Genomic DNA, 18,124 nt, shown 5'->3' with positions numbered 1-18,124 from the left:
ATTATAGTTTCTCCTCTCTGTTGCAATTTCATAAATTTGCAAGCTTCTGTTTGGATTGCGAACTCCTTGTACTTGAAGTTCCATATTGCACGCTCATTTTCTTATAATAAATTCAATTGCAATGTCTCTGAATTTCTGATATATATACATATATAAGCTAACTATATATATTTATATGCACAGATTATGTGTATCTATATCTGTATTCATATCCACATCTACATAAGTCTGTACCTACATATCGATGACTATTGATTTCTCTACCTTTGTCTCTATCAATATTTATGTCTGTGTTTCTACCAGCTATTAAACCTGATTTACTATTTTTCAAGAGACTTCTCCCTAAGAAGAAAGCCTATATCAGAAAAATCTTTGCATTTTCGCTTCTAGTACAAACTTAAGGCGGCCCCAAACGCCGGGGCAATGGGGGCAGGCGCGTTGCCGTACAACATGGCGCTTCCCACACCCAAGGAAGATGCGCCGTAAGTACCGCCTCCTTAGCCCCACTTCTCCCCACAAGCGGGCGAGCGGAAGTGGTTCCAGCCGGAGCGGAAGCCGGGGAAGCACGCGGCGGCAGAGGTTCCAGCTGTCCCGCCACGAGTCAGCCAGCCGTCCCTGGGAGCTCCGTACCGGTGAGTGCCTCAGTTCCGGAGCCCGCGCTGGCGGGAGCCCGCTCCGTGGGAGGAGGCGGGGGTGGGAGGGCAGCGGGCCGCCGGTTTGGAAGGGGACCCTGCCCGCCCTTCGAGGGCGCTGCCCCGCCTCGCCCCTCCGCGCCTTCCGGGTCTCCTCTCCTTCCCCGCCCCCTCCGAGGGCTCTCCTCCGCCCCAGGTGTCCCCGCCCCAGCGCCCACGCCCCGGAGGGGGCAGGGCCCTCACCCCCCGGAGTCCCCCCCCCCCCCCGTGGGCTACCCCAGGAGTGCCCACGCTGCGCCGCGCCCCTCATCTTCCCGGATGCCCTGGTTCTTTGTTTCCCCGAGCTCGGCAGGGAGGCTGGGTGCCGGGGCACCCGATGGCACCCCCTGCCTTACCTGAGCAGGACTCGCTCCCGGTTCCCTGTTTATACTTCCCCCGCACCCCGGCTCCCTTTGCCAAGGCGGCGGAGGAAGGCAGTGCGGCCGAACGCCGGGACTCCTCGCTACCTGCCCGAGATCAGGTCCTCACCGCCCGGGAAGCCCTCGGGGGCTTGTGTACCTGGTCTCACACTTGCCTCTATTGCTCCTGAAGCTCCTGATTCTTTTTTTCCAAGCCGGGAAAAGGAAGCTGGGTCTTTAATCACCTGGAGTAATTTCTACCTGTCCGGGATCGTGTCATCTACACTTGAGTCAAGTGCAGCTCAAGAAGCATGTTCCTCTCGTGCCCCTCTTTCACACACACACTACTCTGCTTTTCCTGAATCTCCTGATTCTTTTCCCATGCCCTGATCTTAATGACTTCCTCCAAATCTTGACCTGATTAATTATATCTCGGCTTTGTCCCAATTTGCCTTAGGAGCCCAGATATGATGTGGCTGCTTATTTACAATCCTCCTCAGTCCAATTGACTCTGGGAAGGAGAACCGACTGTTTACGTTTTCCACATGCCAGCATCCCTTACATTTTTATTTTCATTACATAGAAAAGTGGGCATTTTATACATGCTTTCCATCTATTTTTCATACAGTTCTTTGGTAAAATATTCAGAGTCAAGCAAAACAAATTCTCTCATTGTCCTTACTCACAATTTCCTCCTTAAACTTTAAAATATAACCTCAGGAGGTGGATCTTATGATTTTTCACCAACATTCTTTTCATTCTGCATTACTTCTTAGAGGTATTCTCAAGTTTCTATAATTTTTTTGAAAAAACATTTTATTTTTTTATATCATTGTTCTTTCCTAGAGATTGCTCTTCCTCCCTCTCCCACCCCCCCAACTGACAACTCCTTTTGAACAAAGAAATACAGTAGAGCAAAACAAATCCACATTTAGTCTTCCTGACAATATAATTAAGCCTCATTCCAAAGCTGTAGTATTTCTTCACTAATGTTGAGAGTGAGACTATATTTTACTATCATTACTATTCTCAAATCTTAACTGAATGGATCAGAGTTTGAAGTCTCAGTTATTTTTTTTTTGTTTTCATGCAAATTTTTCTTCATCTAGACCATACCATTTCATACAAGTCTTCCCAAGGTTCTCTGTGTTCTCCCTTTTTCCTTAAAACAAGGTAATATTCCATTATATATGTAGTTTGTTGAACATATTTTTTTCTGATTTTTTATTGCAGATAATTCTGTCTGAATGTTTTTGTTAATGTGTCTTTTATTACTGCCAGTAACTCTTTATATCTTCAGTAGAAGTCAAAGCTTATAAAACTGAGTAACTTTTTCTTGGAGGATTCTGAGTTATTTTTTGGAAAAGTTATGCTCACTATAGCAGTGAAGAAATGTGTTGGTCTTATTGCAATGCATTTTCTCAATATTTTTTACAAGCTTTGCTAAATTGTTAGATGTCAAGGGATACCTCTGAGCTGAATTTAGTAAATTAAAATTCAGTAAATATAAACTAAAACCCTATAAATAGAGTCAATTGTACAAAAAAAAAATTGGCTATCTATCTATCTATGTGGAATATTCCCAGTAAAACCTTCACTGGGTTAATTTTCCTAATGAAGTCCTCTCAGGGTTAAATATTAAGAAAAATTATTGTTACTGGGCTTTTCCTATAAAGACCTTGCATTCCAAAAGAGAAGCTCAAAAGCCATCTGCTTTATGATAAGATTATTTTTACAAACTGGGAGGACAGTCTAACCATAGACAGCATTAAAATGGTGATGGTCCCAAGTTACCTCACCATCTGGTGGGGAAAATATAAAAATATTTCATTCTTTTTTCTGTGTCTGTTCCTGGGGTAGATTTTCCACGAATAAGATTGTACCTCTGGAGACTCAGCTAATGAGTTAAAGGAGAAGGTGGTCCGGGAAGGGGACCTGTTTTAGGACCTATATAATCTCCCTTGACTGTCCTTTGGATTTAGTTCTTTGATCATGTGTCTGCCCTTCTCTTGATAAAAGCAAATAAAAATTTTTTTTTGCTCAGACTAGTCTCTGAAAATTTTTTTTTAGTGTATTTTTATCACACACATGTCTATCTAGAGCTAGGAAACAATTTATATGAACAAGATCTAGGATATTCAGAGGACTTAAACCTCAGTGACTCTACTGTGGACTGGTTACCAAATGAGTTCACGTGGGAGGAAAAGGTGTTAGTGATTTTAATCAACAAGTATTTATTAAGCACCAACAATATTCCAGTCACTGTGCTATAGGTTCTGGAATTAAAAAAAAAAAAAGAATGAAACAAGCCCTACTTAAGATGAGCAGGAGGGCAATACTGTCACTCAGTAAGAGTATGTTGAGCACCTACTATGTGACAGGCTCTGTGCTAGAGATACAAAGACAAAAATGAAGTAACCTTTTTCCTCAAGGAATTTACAGTTTAGGCAGGAAAGACAGTATGTACCTATATAGGTATATGTTGAGGAGTCCTCCAGAAGTTTTGGCCTTAAAAATAATCAAATGTGTCAAACTTCAGCATTTGTTCTAATAAGGGACAAACATTAACCTTCAGAATTTGACTTTAAGAAAGAGCAAAACAGAGTTAGGTTAACATATGCAGAGAGCCAAACTCACAAAATGGAGCCCTGAACTGACAGAAGGTAGGATCTGAAAAGTTTCTGGTTTGTCCTTCAAAGGAAGGGAGTAGTCTTCAACTTTGGAAGGAGCCTGGATGTCAAACATACCTACCAAGAGGTATGCCCAGGAGAGCATGCTGGGAGGGATGTTCCTCCCAAACTCAGGATCTTAGTGCTGTATCAGTTATGCTAGGACCTCAGCAAATGTGAATCTCTCCTTCCAGATGTTAAGCACAGTCAGTACAATAGGATCAGTTATTAGAGGTTAGCAATACAAATGGATTCAAGAGAAGGCACTAGAAGCTGGGGGATTAGGAAAGGCCTGTTGTAGGTGTTACTCTAGTTAGCCCTAAAGGAAATCAGGGATTCTGAGAGAGAAAAATGAGAAGGTAGTGTATTCCATGTATTTCTTGGGAGACAACAAAGACTCAGAGCTGGAAAGTGAAGCATCTGATGTGAAGAATATTAAGAAAGCTAGTATGGTTGGGCTATAGGCTGTATGAGTGGGAGTGATAGCTAATTAGGCCAGAAGGGTAAGTTTTGGGCCACATTTTGAAGGACTTTAAATGGTGGAGTTTATACTAGATCCTGGAATTTGTTGAGTTGGGGAGTTACTTTAACAGAATTGCAATTTAGGAAAATCAGAATAAAAAATTGTGAAGGATATATTGGTGAGAGGAGAGACTTAAGGTCGGGAAAATAATTGAAAGGCTATTGCTTCCCAGTGAGAGGTGGTGAGTGAGGAGTTAGGCTAAGAGTTAAACCATAAGAATAGTATGAAATACTTTGTGAAATACTTTGCTGAAATCTAAGTATGCTATATATATATATATATATATATATATATATATATATATATCCCCTTATTTTTATTATTTTTATTATATATTGTTTTAATTATGTCATAATCATATAAATTATATAAGTTTAATATATCACATGGATATTATTTTAGTGTATACTTTAGATAGAATATATTATACTGTTATATTGATTATTATACATATATGTAATAAATATATTTAATACATTATTAACCTGATGTTATAATCCTGTCAGAAAAGAAAATGAAGTTAGTCCATTATTATTTATACTTTTTAAAATTCTAAAGTTAAAAAACCAAATAAGATAAGCATCTCCATATTCAGAATAGAACAGAAAAATTATACTGGACCTGCATCTTTATTAAGTATATATGTAATACATTGAATAACTTATTTTCTTTTTCTAAATTAAAAATATTTCTAATCAGTAAAAATGTTTTCTCTTCTTTTCAACCCCACTTCCTAATTGACAAAGAAAAAAGAAGGCAAAACAGATTTCAACACTTGACATATGCCATAAACTAACAAACAAGCATATATAGATTAACTTGCTCTCTTGAGCCTTTTTTACCTTTTTATCAGGAAATAGGTACCATTTTTATCATAATATATCTGGATTTGTGCTTGGTCATTACACTGATCAGAGTTTCCAAGTCTTTGTAAATTATTTTTCTTTGCAATATTTTTGTCATTGGATAAATCGTTCTGCTCATTTCATTCTGCATCAGTTCATCATTTCTTTGATATTCCTCAACTTGGTCAACTATTCCTTGGTTTTCAGATCTTTGTCATTACAAAAAAGAGCTGATAATACATGTACAGTGTATATACATTGGAATGTACACACACACACGCACACATTTTTATCTTTGTTTTCTTTGAGGAAATAGGCTTAAAATGGTCTGAAATCAAAGGGTATTGAGTGATATTTTAGGAATAATTCGAAATTTCTTTTCAGAATGGTCAGATTATTTCATATCTCAATTCATAGGTTGCATTAGTAGGTTTGTTTTCCCAAAGCCTCTCCAGTAATTGTCATTTTTCTTTTCAGGTATACTTTGTCAATCTTATATATTAACTTATACTTCTTTAATTTTTAGTCACCTGCAGTATATTTCACACACACACACACACACACACACATACATATACATATATACATGTGTATGTGTATATATATATATTATCTAATTTTTTAATGGTTATTGCTCATTTCAGTTTCTTCCCTTAAATACTGCCCCTTTCATATTCTTGGACATTTATATTTTTGATTATTAATGAAGTCATACAAACTCTTAGTGATGACTGCTTTGAAAATGCTCAAAAAATGAGTCAAGTTCTCAGCCCCATGCTTTGAAGATACCATCCTTCCCTCTCTATTATTTTTTTTTTTTTTGAGAATTTGAACAGCATTTGTCCTTTTCCAAGCCTGAGGCACTACTTTCATTCTGACTTTGGCTCAACAATCATGTTCTCGGCAATTTCCATGTTCTCAGCAATTTCCAAGTTCTTTCAATGTTTTGGAATTTTTTTTTTAATGTTTTGGTATGTGAATCTGGTCACTTGATCTCATTGAAGCCAGATCTAGGTTTTCTTTCTAGCACTTAGCATAGTGCCTGACACAGAGTAGGTACTTAATAAATGTTGGTTGATTGAGAGTCTTAAGATTTTCTCCCTTTTTTTTTTTTTTTTTTTTTTTGGTTTCAACCTGTTCTTAGCCATTTTTTGATTTAATCTTACCAAATCAGAGATCATTCTTAGCAGGGAAAAATGATGTGAAAAGAGTTGAGTAGTTGTACCTGGAGGCATTTTTATCATCCATTATCATCTCAACCACCCCAAACTCTTGTCTTTTTCTTTAAATCTTCCTTTTTTCCCCCTACATAACTAAAAGTCGTTTTGTTATACTCAATTTAATTTTATTTATAAATTTTGTTACTTTTTACTTAAAAATTTATTTATACTTTATTATACTTATGTTATAATAATATAAAATCATCATCATCATTATTATTATTCCTAACTTACTCTGAATTTTACTACTCCTGACATATTTATAATAAATCTTTGTAACTTTCTTGTATTCTTCCTCATTCTGCATCATGAGTTATGCTACTGGCTTTGTTATTCTGAGGAAAAAAAAGTTTTTCTAATATTCTTTGCTACTCTCAAGAAGAAACTGTCCTGAGAAAAGTCCTCCCTTAATGCTAGACCTTGAATTGATAACAGTCATCTGTGTACTCTGTCTCTCAGATGCCCTGGGAGGATCCCATAAAGATAGGGAACAGAGGCTGGAGCCCAAAATAACAAATAATTACTCTTTATTTCCCAAAATGAGCTTTTGTTGACTCCTGAACTTCTGTGCCTACTCTGACCCCTATACCTTTCTCAGCACTTAGGCTGTCTCTTCTTCACCTATGTAAATCCTAACTCCCCCCCCCCCCCTTAATGGCTTATGCATTAGGGAGAAAGCCCACATGCAACAACTTTATGCATGAGAAATAAAATTTATCTGTCCCTTATTACCCTGGGTTTTGAGGTATTGTGAAATTTTTTCACTGTTCGAACCCTAGCTTGTCATTGGTGCCCCAAACTGCATCATAATCATTTGTTTTATGGTATTAGAATTTTGTTCTCAAGAGTTTTCCATTATTCTTGGCTCTTAGTTACATGAAGTTGTAGCTCAGGCATGATGTGTATACCCTTATTCCTCCTCCCCCTTCCCCCTGCCATTTACATGCAAAGATAGTTTTTAACATTCGTTGTTTTTTGTAAGCTTTTGTGTCCACATTTTTTCTACTACCCTTCCTTCCCTCCCCTTCCCCCCCTTCCCATGGCAGTGAACAATATAACTTGTATCTAATCAATTGTGTTTAACATATTTCCACATTAATAATGTTGTGAAAGAAGAATTAGAATTAAGGGCGGGGACCATAAGAAAAAAAGAATTAACATAAATGAAATTTTAAAAAGTGAATAAAATTTGCCTTACTCTGCATTCACACTCCATATTTTTTTCCGATGGAAGTGGATGGCATTTTCCATAACAAAGCCTACAGGATTGTCCTTGATCACTGAACTGCTGAGAGGAACTATGTCTATCGTAGTGTTGCTGTATGTGTATAGTGTTCTTCTGGTTCTGCTCACTTAAATCAGCATTAGTTCAGGCAAGCCTTTCCAGGCTTTTCTGAAGTTTATTGAAATTTTTATTTTACTTTTTTCAATTACATGCAATGTTAATTTTTCGATATTCATCCATTTGCAAATTTATGAGTTCCACATTTTTTACCAATCTCCCTATGGCAGTAAGCAGTCGGGTAAAAGTTTCACATATACATTCATATTTAACATTTACGTATTAGTCATGTTGTGAAAGAGGAATTATAACTAAAAAGAAAGAAAAAGCTATGAAAAAGAAAGGAAAAACATAAAAGAAGTTTAAAAAAATGAACATAGCATAATGCTTTGGTCTGCATTCTGGATATGAATGGCATTGTCCCTAACAGGCCTTTAGGGTTGTCCTTGATCTCTGAACTGCTGAGAGGAGAGGAGCTATATCCCTCAGAGTTGATCACTTTACAATGTTGTTAAAGTATACAAATGTTCTCTTGGTTCTGCTCACTTCATTCAGCATCAGTTCATGCAAGTCTTTCCATTGTTCTCTAAAGTCTGACCCCCTCATGATTTCTTTAAAAATAGTTCTCCATTGGGGCAGCTAGGTGGTGCAATGGATAAAGCACCGGCCCTGGAGTCAGGAGTACCTGGATTCAAATCCAGTCTCAGACACTAATTACCTAGCTGTGTGGCCTTGGGCAAGCCACTTAACCCCATTGCCTTGCAAAAACCAAAAAAGAAAAAAATAGTTCTACACAACATTCGTATACCATAACTTGTTCAACTACCCCACAATTAATGGGCATCCCTTCAATTTCCAGTTCTTTGCCACTACAAAAAGGGCTGCTATAAATATAAAGGGTCTGTTACTCTTTTTATGATCTTTTTTGGAATATAGACTCAGCAGTGGTATTGCTGGATCAAAGTATATGCAGTTTTATTGCCATTTGGATCTTGATCCAAATTGTTCTCCAGAATATTTGGATCAATTCACAACAGTGCCTTAATATCTTAGTTTTTCCACATACTCTCCAAGATTGATCATTTTCCTCTTTTGTCATTTTACCCAATCTTGTAGATGTGAGGTGATACCACAGAGTTGTTTTTGGTTGTATTCCTCTAATCAGTAGTGATTTAGAGCTTTTTTCAGATGGCTATCGATAGCTTTAATTTCATCCAGAAACTGCCTTGTTCATATCCTTTAAACATTTATCAATTGAAGAATGACTTGTATTCTTATAAAGTTGAATCGGTTCTTTATATATTTTAGAAATGAGTTCTTTTATTAGAAATACTAGCTGTGAAAATTGTTCCCTAGCTTTCTGTGTTCTTCTAATCTTGGCTGCATTGGTTTTATTTGTACAAAACCTTTTTAATTGAATCTAATCTAAATTATCCATTTTGCAATTTATAATTTTCTCTCTTGTTTGATCATGAACTCCTACTCTCTCCATAGATCTGACAGACTATTTCTTTTTATTTCAAATATTTTTGCTTTCTATATATATCCAATAATAGTTTCTATCTTATCATTTTTGTAAGGTTTTGAATTTTACAATTCTCCCCCCTGCCTCCCCTCCCCCGACAGAAGGCAGTCTGATAATCTTTACATTGTTTCCATGCTATACACTGATCAAAATTGAATGTGTTAAGAGAAAAATCATATCCTTGAAGAAAAAATAGAATAAGATAGCAAAACTATGTAGTTATAAGACAACTTTTTTTCTTTAATTGAAGGTAGTAGTCTTTGGTCTTTGTTTTAACTCTACAGTTCTCTGGATACAGATAGCATTTTCCGTTGCAGATCCCCTAAAATTGTCCCTGATTATTCCACTGATGAAATGAGCAAGTCAATTAAAGTTGATTATCACCCCCATTTTGCTGTTAGGGTGTACAGTGTTCAGATAGATTATTTCTTATTCTCCTATTATGTCTAAATTATGTCTAAATTTCGATCTTGGGATTTTGGTCTATGCTTAATTTTTACCTATTTTCCCTAGCAGTTTTGGTCAACTAGTTTTTAGCCCAGAATCTGGAGTCTTTGTATTTTATCAAACAGTAGTTATTTACTACTGTTTCTTTTGTATCTAATCTATTCTACTGATCCATTTATTTCTTAGCAAGTGCCAGTCAGTTCTGATAGGCTAGGTCACCTTCATTAACTCCCTTGATATTCTTGACATTTTGTTCCTCCAGATGAATATTATCACTATTGTTTTTAGCTCTGTAAAATAATTTTTGGTATTGATATGGCACTGATGGATTCTTATTCTTGATCTCTAGTCTGGCTTATTCACCTTCATACTGCAAGATCTGAAGTTCACCGAGTAGGGCCACCATTACATGTTGTACTAGAGGCTGTTAAGAAGTTGAGGGAAGCTGTGTGGCCTTGGACAAGCCATTTAAACTTGAAAAAAAAAAACCCTAAAAAGAAGTTGAGGGAAAGGGAAGCTTCCACTCCTGCTTTGCTACTATAGTCCTTGAACTGCAACTGTTATGCTTAATCATTTATAAAAAGATCAGTCTCCATATCATTAATACAGAACAGTTAGTAAACCATAATAATCATAACATTTACTCAATAGAAGACAGGTGCAGAAATGATTACTGCATTTTGCACATAAATCTGGTTTACATTCCTACCCTTTCTGTGAGAGTGCACATACCTGATGCCACATTATTATTATTAATCATTGACAACTTTGTTCTTGACAGTACATTCTGAGCCTTTATTCTCTTGAGCATATCTATGTTAGAGATCATAGTATCTTAATATTACTTTTCTGATGCCAAACTAATAATGTTTAAGCTTTTTCTTGCCAGATTTCTCTTTGTGATTCTCTTCTATGTCACATTAATATAGTCATATTCAAATTTACTTTCATGGATTGTATCTATCTATCTATATCTATATATAATACATAATGAAATAAAGTGATTTCAAAGACAGCAGGTGGGTCCCTCCTATTTTTCCCCTTGCTCTAATCCATTAAATCTCTCCACCTGAGTCCAAATACTTGTGATCTCTTTTAATTAGGAATTTACTTCCATTCCATATTACTCTCCTTTGAGAGCAGGAGATATTTTCACTTTTTTCATTGTACCTCTTCTTAGCACAGATCTATTATAGTGATAGATGGTTGATTACTTAGAGATAGAACTAAAGTGAAGGGAGACTCTAGCCAGAATGCTAGAAGCACTTATATGCCTCCCACCAGGTAGAAACAGTTTAGTTCCTAATTATAAAGAATTATAAAGCTTAGTTCCTAATTATAAAGAATAATTAGGTAGACTAGGATGAAGGCTTCCTTGCCCAGCTTGCCCCTGCCTTTGTGGGTATCCATTCCAACTACTTCATTTTGTGAAAGGTTTGTCTTTTTGCCATTCCCTCATTTCAGTGAGGCTCTGTGTCACAAAGTCTGAGGCCTCTTCTTTTGCACTTTAACTGAATACAACTTATAGTTGATTTGACTTTGCTTTTTGTGCTGGGGGTATGTTTGGGGTATGGTTGTAAAATTTGCCATAGGTGACATAATTTAACTATAATTATGTTAAAAATATAAAATGCAAATGCCTAGCATTGGTCCCATTGACTGCAGCTCATCCACCAATCAACATTATTGCTGTGATTAGTTTAAATTTATGTGGAACTTTATAGTTATCAAATACTTTAATGTACATCATTTTATTTAATTTTTACACATCTGTAATGTGTAAAATAAATTTGGAGTCAGGTGATGTGTTCAAATCTTCACCTTTCTACTTATTATTGTGTGAATTGACCCAGGCCACATAATCACACCGAGACTGAGCTTTATCATTTATAAAAGAAAAATATTGAACTAGATGATCTCCAAAGCATCTTCCATCACGATTTATAGGCACTGGGTAACTGAAAAGTGAATGGTGGGGTGGGGAGGGGAGGGGAGCATACATATTACCGATGTTGGGAAAGGAAAGGTTAAAGAAGAGGAAGGTCACCACCAATATTGTCTAATACTGCCCTCAGTCATCATTAACTTTGGGTGGTCAAAGAAGGAAGTGTTTTGATTGTAGGTAATCAGGCCCAGCTTTGAGAGAATGATACTTTCAAGTAGGCTGTCATTGTTCTGTTTTTCCCATTTTTTTACAGTTTGGGGTTGTAACCAAATATTCTCTTGAGCAGAAGATTGGAAGATGCTCAAACACAGTGTAGTTACTACTACAGTGGTCACCCTTCTGGGCTCAGCAGTGGGAGGCCTGATCATATGGAAAGTTTTCCAGCATTGGAGGGGCAAAACCAGGTGCAGCAGAGAGCAGCAGGAAGAAGCTGACAGCCAAGAACTGGCCCCCTCAAAAATAAACCCACAATTGTCACTCTTGGTTGATTCTAATGTCTCACAAGTGGAAGGAATCCTTGAAGAGAAGGTGGTGATTGTGTCTGAGAGAGAGGAATGGGAAAGAGTTGAGTCCTTACTCAGGAAGGAGTTGGAACAGTGTCCAGTCCTTGGAATTGACTGTGAGTGGGTAAGTGATAAAGCAAAAAATGCCCCCCCCAACTTTCCAACCCCCCCAAACCTCCATTTCTAACTAATCTTTTTGTAGATGAATACAATTAAAGAGAAACTAACAGTGGACTTAGACCAAAATGAGTTTTTAGTAAAGTAGATAGCTACTGGTTATTCATCTAGTATCTACATAGGTACTGTAATTGATACAGTAGAAAATTACATCGTTGAAACACTGAGTGATCCAAGCCCATGAAGTAAGCAAAATTCTCTTTAAGTAAAACCAAAATATGTTTAATTTTGTATATATTTGTGTGCCTATTATGTGTAACATACTTTATTTCTTATTGAGGCATTTGGGCTTATTTCTGAATAATAATAATAATAATAATAATATTTTCAATAATAATCTCTGGATTATTGACTGTTACTTTATATAAAACCCTAACACATGTTTATTTTTTTTTGTAGAACAATTCAATTCAACTGTTAGTGGTAGGCAGAGAAGGGCTATTTCAATTATTACCACTTTTATCTGTATGTATCCTGGAGAAAGAGATAATAAGAATCAGGAAAGTTGAATTAGATAGCCTGGATATTTTAGGGAGCAGGGTTTGGGAGGAGAAAAAAACTGTTAGCTAGGTACTAAACTAGGGCAACCAGGTGGTGCAGGCTACGAAGAGTACGGTTTTGGTGGTGGCAGGTAGGTGTCATAGTGTTTAGAGCATTGGACTTGGAATCAGGAAAACTTCTCTTTCTGAGTTTAAATCTGGTTTCAGACTAATCGTGTGACCCTGGGCAAGTCACTTAACCCCATTTACCTCAGTTTCCTCAACTAAAAATGAGCTGGAGAAGGAAATGGTAAATCTCTGGAGTATCTTTTTCAAGAAAACCCCAAATAAAGAATTGGATATGACTGAAACAACTGAATAATGACAAAACATTGGGGAAGAGGGAGAATAACTTGGAGTTCTATAGATAACAACAGCAAGGATCTGGATAGGATAGAATGAACTTCCAGATGTGAGGTAGTTTCTAACGATGGTGACAGAGAAGTAACAGGGAAGCACAATAAGTAGATCAGCCCTGTGTGGCAGGGGGCATATGGAGGGTGCCAAGGATGTAGTATTTTCAGGAAAAAAAGCTACATCTCCTAGACCCTGAGAAAATGGGAGTAGTATGAAAAGGAGAGTTCTAGGATCATAGATTTGGAAAGTCATCTAATCCACTCCACTCATTTTAGAGTGAAATTAAATGACTTGTCTGAGGTCACATAGAGCACATGGCAGGATCAGTTCAGGCCCTTTGACTTTAGATAAAGCATTGTAACCTAGCAGAGGAGAGATCTTAGAAGGTACATTGGAAAAGGAAGAACAGAAAAGAATGGGCACTGGAGAGGGTTAGGACTCACTTTACTGTCTGGGCATGATGGGGAGTGACCCCAGGGAGCTAGAAGCAAACTGCCCACTTTGCTTCTCCAGCTCTGTTCCTGGCAGTGACCCAGGTCCTCAGGAGGGTGATTGATGGGGCTCAGCTAAAGAATTCAGCCACTTTCAGCCCCTCTAGAGAGTGACTTGTAGCTATGGGCTATACTTCAGGTTAAAAATTGGAATGAAACTAAATGGCTACTCCTACTCCACCTAAGAGCTAACAAAGAGAAGTCTGCTCCCTAGACAAGGGAAGACCATTTAGAACAAGAAAAGGATATGGTGTTGTAAGCTGGAAGCTAGAGAGGCTTTTAGCCATGGGCACCAAGTGCCTGAGAGTTTAGTGCCTTGAGCTACTTAAAACTTTAGGACTGTTGTAACTAGCAGACATTTCTCCTACCATATCACAGGGAAAGTCCCCCTGCCAGCTGTTGTTGCCCATATAGCCCTGGTATCAGTGACATAGCCTCAGTGAGATGGGTCTCCTTCTGGCTCAGGGTTTCCCCAGTCCAAAGTGGATTAGAAACTGCAAATAGAAGGGGTGGGGGAGGGGGAGTTGTATTAGAGGCAACTGTATTAGAAGAAGAAACAACTGACAGTTTGACAGTCTGATCGTGAAGAAAAGAAAAAAAAACACCTATAAAAAGCTGAGACAAGAACTCACCCAGCATGGCAGTGTAGAAGGATTTGTTACAGGAGTAGCCAAACTTCTATTTCAGTAGCTGTTAAGGGCAGCACAGGACAAGAATGGGTGATAATCCTGAGTAATCAAGAAAGTAACAGCAGCTGATGGTCAAATTAGTGTTCTACAAAGTACCTTTTGTTAAATCTAATCTATTTTAGAGATGGGATTATATAATGTATTTTAGAAAGATTCTCATAAAATAGGCAAATTTTAAAAAATTGGTGCTTCCAAAGGGGTATTAGGGAGAATTGTCTTGGGAAGAAATGTCTTCTCTTACTAGGGGTAAAAGAGGTAAAGATTTAAGGAATTGCTGATTTTAAAATAATATACTTAAGTTACTATTGTATATAATTCACAGTAATCACAAATGGAAGGATGCCTGGATAATCCAAAATAATCCCATAATTTAAAAAAGTGACTTTGATTTTAGAATGAGTTTGAATGTCTTTTGGAATTCAAGGTAACTCAAAAGTCTTAAATATAGAAAAGCTTTAATAGCTGCAGTAAAATTTTTGAGACATTCTGTATGCTTTAGGAATTAACTTCATACTGAACAATAAAGTCATATTGAAAAACTTCATTCTTAAAGATTTTGGAAAATCTTCCTTCTAGCCTATATCATTTTTGAATCTCTTCCTTTTCAACTTAAACTATTTATTTAACCTTCTCATATCCATGTTAACAGAAGAAATTTTGCCTCTTGCACAGTTACAGAACGGAATCAAATGTTTGCGTATCAAAGGACTTTATTGATGAAAATAAATGTTACTAATAATGGAAAAATCTAAATAATACAGCAGTGTGCATATACTGCCAACAAAGGATGTAATTTATCAATCAATAAACATTTATTATGTGCCAGGCATTGTACTAAACTCTGGGAATACAAAAAGAGTTAAAGACAGTTCCTAACCCCAAGGAAATCACTACAATCTAATGGAGGAGAATTATGCATGAAACACACACACACACACACACACACACACACACACACGAAGCTAAAGCTAAATACATTATAAATAGGAAATAAGACTTAGGGAGGATTGAGGAAGGCTTCCTTTAGAAAGTGGATTTTAGTTGGAACCTTAAGGGAACCAGGGAGATCAGTAGTCAATGAAGAGGAGGGAGAGCATTAGGGACAGTCAGAATATGCCCAAAGTCCTTAGATGGAGTGTTTTGTTTAAGGAACAGTCAGGAGGTCAATGTCATTGTCAGATAATAAGTGTAAGAAGACTGGAAAGACAGAGGAGAGGACTGGGTTATGAAGGACTTTGTGTTGGTTTTTTTTTTGAAATTTAGTATTTACATGTAAAATAATTTTTAATATTTGTTTTTAAAACTTTGACTTTGATTCTCTCCCTTCCTCCATCTCCCTCATTGAGGAGGCAATTTGATATAGGTTATACATGTATAATCATGTAAAACATTTTTAGATTAGTTCTGTTGTAAAAGAAAATAGACCAAAAAAATAAACCCTTAAGAAAAATAAAGTTAAAAAAGTATTCTTCAATCTGTATTTAGACTTGGATTAGGTCTTTCTCTGGGGATGAAGAGCAATTTTTCTCCATAAGTCCTTCAGAGTTGTCTTGGATCATTGTATTACTGAGAATAGTTAGTCAATTCAGATTACACTTTGCATCAGTTCATTTAAGTCCAGGTTTTTATGAGAGCATCATCCTTATAATTTTTTACAATATAATAGTATTCCATTAAAATTACATATCACAATTTTGTTCACTCTTTTCCAAAGTGATGGGGATTCCCTCAGTTTCCAATTTTTTACCCCAAGAAAAAAGCTGCTATAAATATATATATAATATATATATTTATTTCATTTCATTATTTCATTTCATTTTATTTTATTTTTGATTTTTGCAAGGCAATGGAGTTAAGTGGCTTGCCCAAGGCCACACAGGTAGATAATTATTAAGTGTCTGAGGTCGGATTTGAACTCAGGTACTCCTGACTCCAGGGCCGGTGCTCTATCCACTGTGCCACCTAGCTGCCCCTATAAATATTTTTGTACAGTAAGTCCTTAACCTTTTTGTTTAGTTGGTTTTTTTTTTTTTTAATAAATCTCTTTTGGGACATAGACCGAGTAATGGTATTATGGTTATGCATGGTTTTATAGTCCTTTGGGCATTGCTCTAAATTATTTTACAAAATAGTTGAATCAATTCATAATTCCACCAATAGTGCATTAAAGTCTCATTTTTCCTACATCCCCACCAGTATTTGTCATTTTTATTTTCTGTCCTATTTTTAATTTAATATGTATGAGGTAGTATCTCAGAATTGTTTTAATCTGCATTACTCCAATCACTAGTGAGTTAGAGCATTTTTATATGAATATAGATAATTTCGATGATTTCATCTGAAAATGTTCATGTTTTCAAATATGTTTATATTTAGGAAATGAGGTCTTTATCAGAGAAGCTTACTTCAAAATTGTTTTCATTACTACTATTGCTAACTATACTTCCCTCCATCCTACTTTTCCTTCCTGTTTATTCTGTTTCTTGTCCCCTTCCTTGCCTATTTTCTTGTAGGGTAAGATAGATTTCTTTTTTTTTAAATTTTTTAAAATTTATTTAAGGCAATGAGGCTAAGTGACTTGACCAAGGTCACACAGCTAGGTAATTATGAAGTGTCTGAGGATGGATTTGAACTCAGGTCCTTCTGACTCTAGGGCCAGTGCTCTGTCCACTATGCCACCTAGCTGGGCCCAGTAAGATAGATTTCTATACCCAATTAAGAATGTATATTATTTATTCTTTGAGCCAATTCTGATGAGAGAAGGATTCATTCACTCCCCTTTACTTCCCCTTCTTCCCCTCTACTATAAAAGCTTTTTCTTGCCTTTTTTTAATGTGAGATAATTTACTCCATTCTACCTCTCCCTTTTCCACAGTACATTCCCCTTTCATCCTTTAATTTTGTTTTTTTAGATCTTATCCCTTCATATTCAACTCACATCTGTGCCTTCTGTCTATATATACTCTAACTACCCTAAAGAGAAAGTACTTATGAATTATAAGTATCATCTTCCTGTGTGGGAGTGTAAATTTTATTAAGTCTCTTCTGATTTTCTTTTCCTGTTTATCTTTTTATATTCTCTGAAATTTTGAATTTGAAAGCCGAATTTTCTATTCAGCTCTGGTCTTTTCATCAAGAATCTTTGAAAAGCTTTTTATTGAAATCCTTTGATTTTTGGCAACACTAGAATTTCTCCTGATATTTCCACCTTCCAGAGTTATCCCATATAACATTTTTTTAAGTTTTTGGTTTTTGCAAGGCAATGGGGTTAAGTGACTGGCCCAAAGTCACAAAGCTAGATGTCCGAGGATTTGAAAGCAGGTCCTCCTGACTCCAGGGTCAGTGCCCCATCCACTGTGCCACCTACCTACCTACCCTCTCATATAACATTTTTTAGGGTTTTTTTTGCAAGGCAATGGGGTTGTGACTTGCCCAAGGCCACACAGCTAGATAATTATTAAGTGTCTGAGGATGAATTTCAACTCAGGTATTCCTGACTCTAGGGCTGGTGCTCTATCTACTGCGCCATCTAGCCGCCCAGACGTTTTTTTTTTTAAAGAAAAGAAGAAAAAATAATCAGGAAAACAGATGAACACATTGAAAAAGTCTGACAATATGTGTAGTGTTCCATATTTGTGGATCTCCCATTTCTGCAGAAGAGTAGTTTTGTTTTTTTGTTACCTTCACTTTGAAATATTTCATATAAATCTTGCTCTGTTTCTTGGTATTCATCATATTCATCATTTTTAGAGCATAGTAATAATCCATTATATTCACATGCCACAGTTTATCCATTGCACAATCAAAGGGCATTTGCTTTGTTCACGTCCACTTCTTCTGCAATGTGTCTTAGTTTGTCTCTCTGCTTTTAGTCTCTTAAGT

The 18,124-nt window shown here is 36.6% G+C and overlaps 1 protein-coding gene across 4 annotated transcripts in view; it reads left to right on the top strand.

The window, feature by feature from the left end:
* The first annotated feature begins 542 nt into the window (after positions 1 to 542).
* EXD2 (exonuclease 3'-5' domain containing 2) overlaps positions 543 to 18,124 on the top strand; it is a 104,843-nt gene continuing 87,261 nt past the window's right edge. For 3 of the 4 annotated variants that reach the window (XM_074236042.1, XM_074236043.1, XM_074236041.1), the window contains exons 1-2: positions 543 to 632; positions 11,740 to 12,113. In XM_074236042.1, coding sequence (XP_074092143.1) covers positions 11,784 to 12,113 — 330 coding nt within the window. In that variant the 5' untranslated portion in view covers positions 543 to 632; positions 11,740 to 11,783. The remainder of the gene's footprint in view (positions 633 to 11,739; positions 12,114 to 18,124) is intronic. The other variant, XM_074236044.1, reaches the window with a different exon arrangement.

Source organism: Macrotis lagotis, chromosome 4 (genome assembly GCF_037893015.1).
Source record: "Macrotis lagotis isolate mMagLag1 chromosome 4, bilby.v1.9.chrom.fasta, whole genome shotgun sequence".
Lineage (NCBI taxonomy): Eukaryota > Metazoa > Chordata > Mammalia > Peramelemorphia > Peramelidae > Macrotis > Macrotis lagotis.
This window is presented reverse-complemented; position numbering and strand designations above follow the sequence as displayed.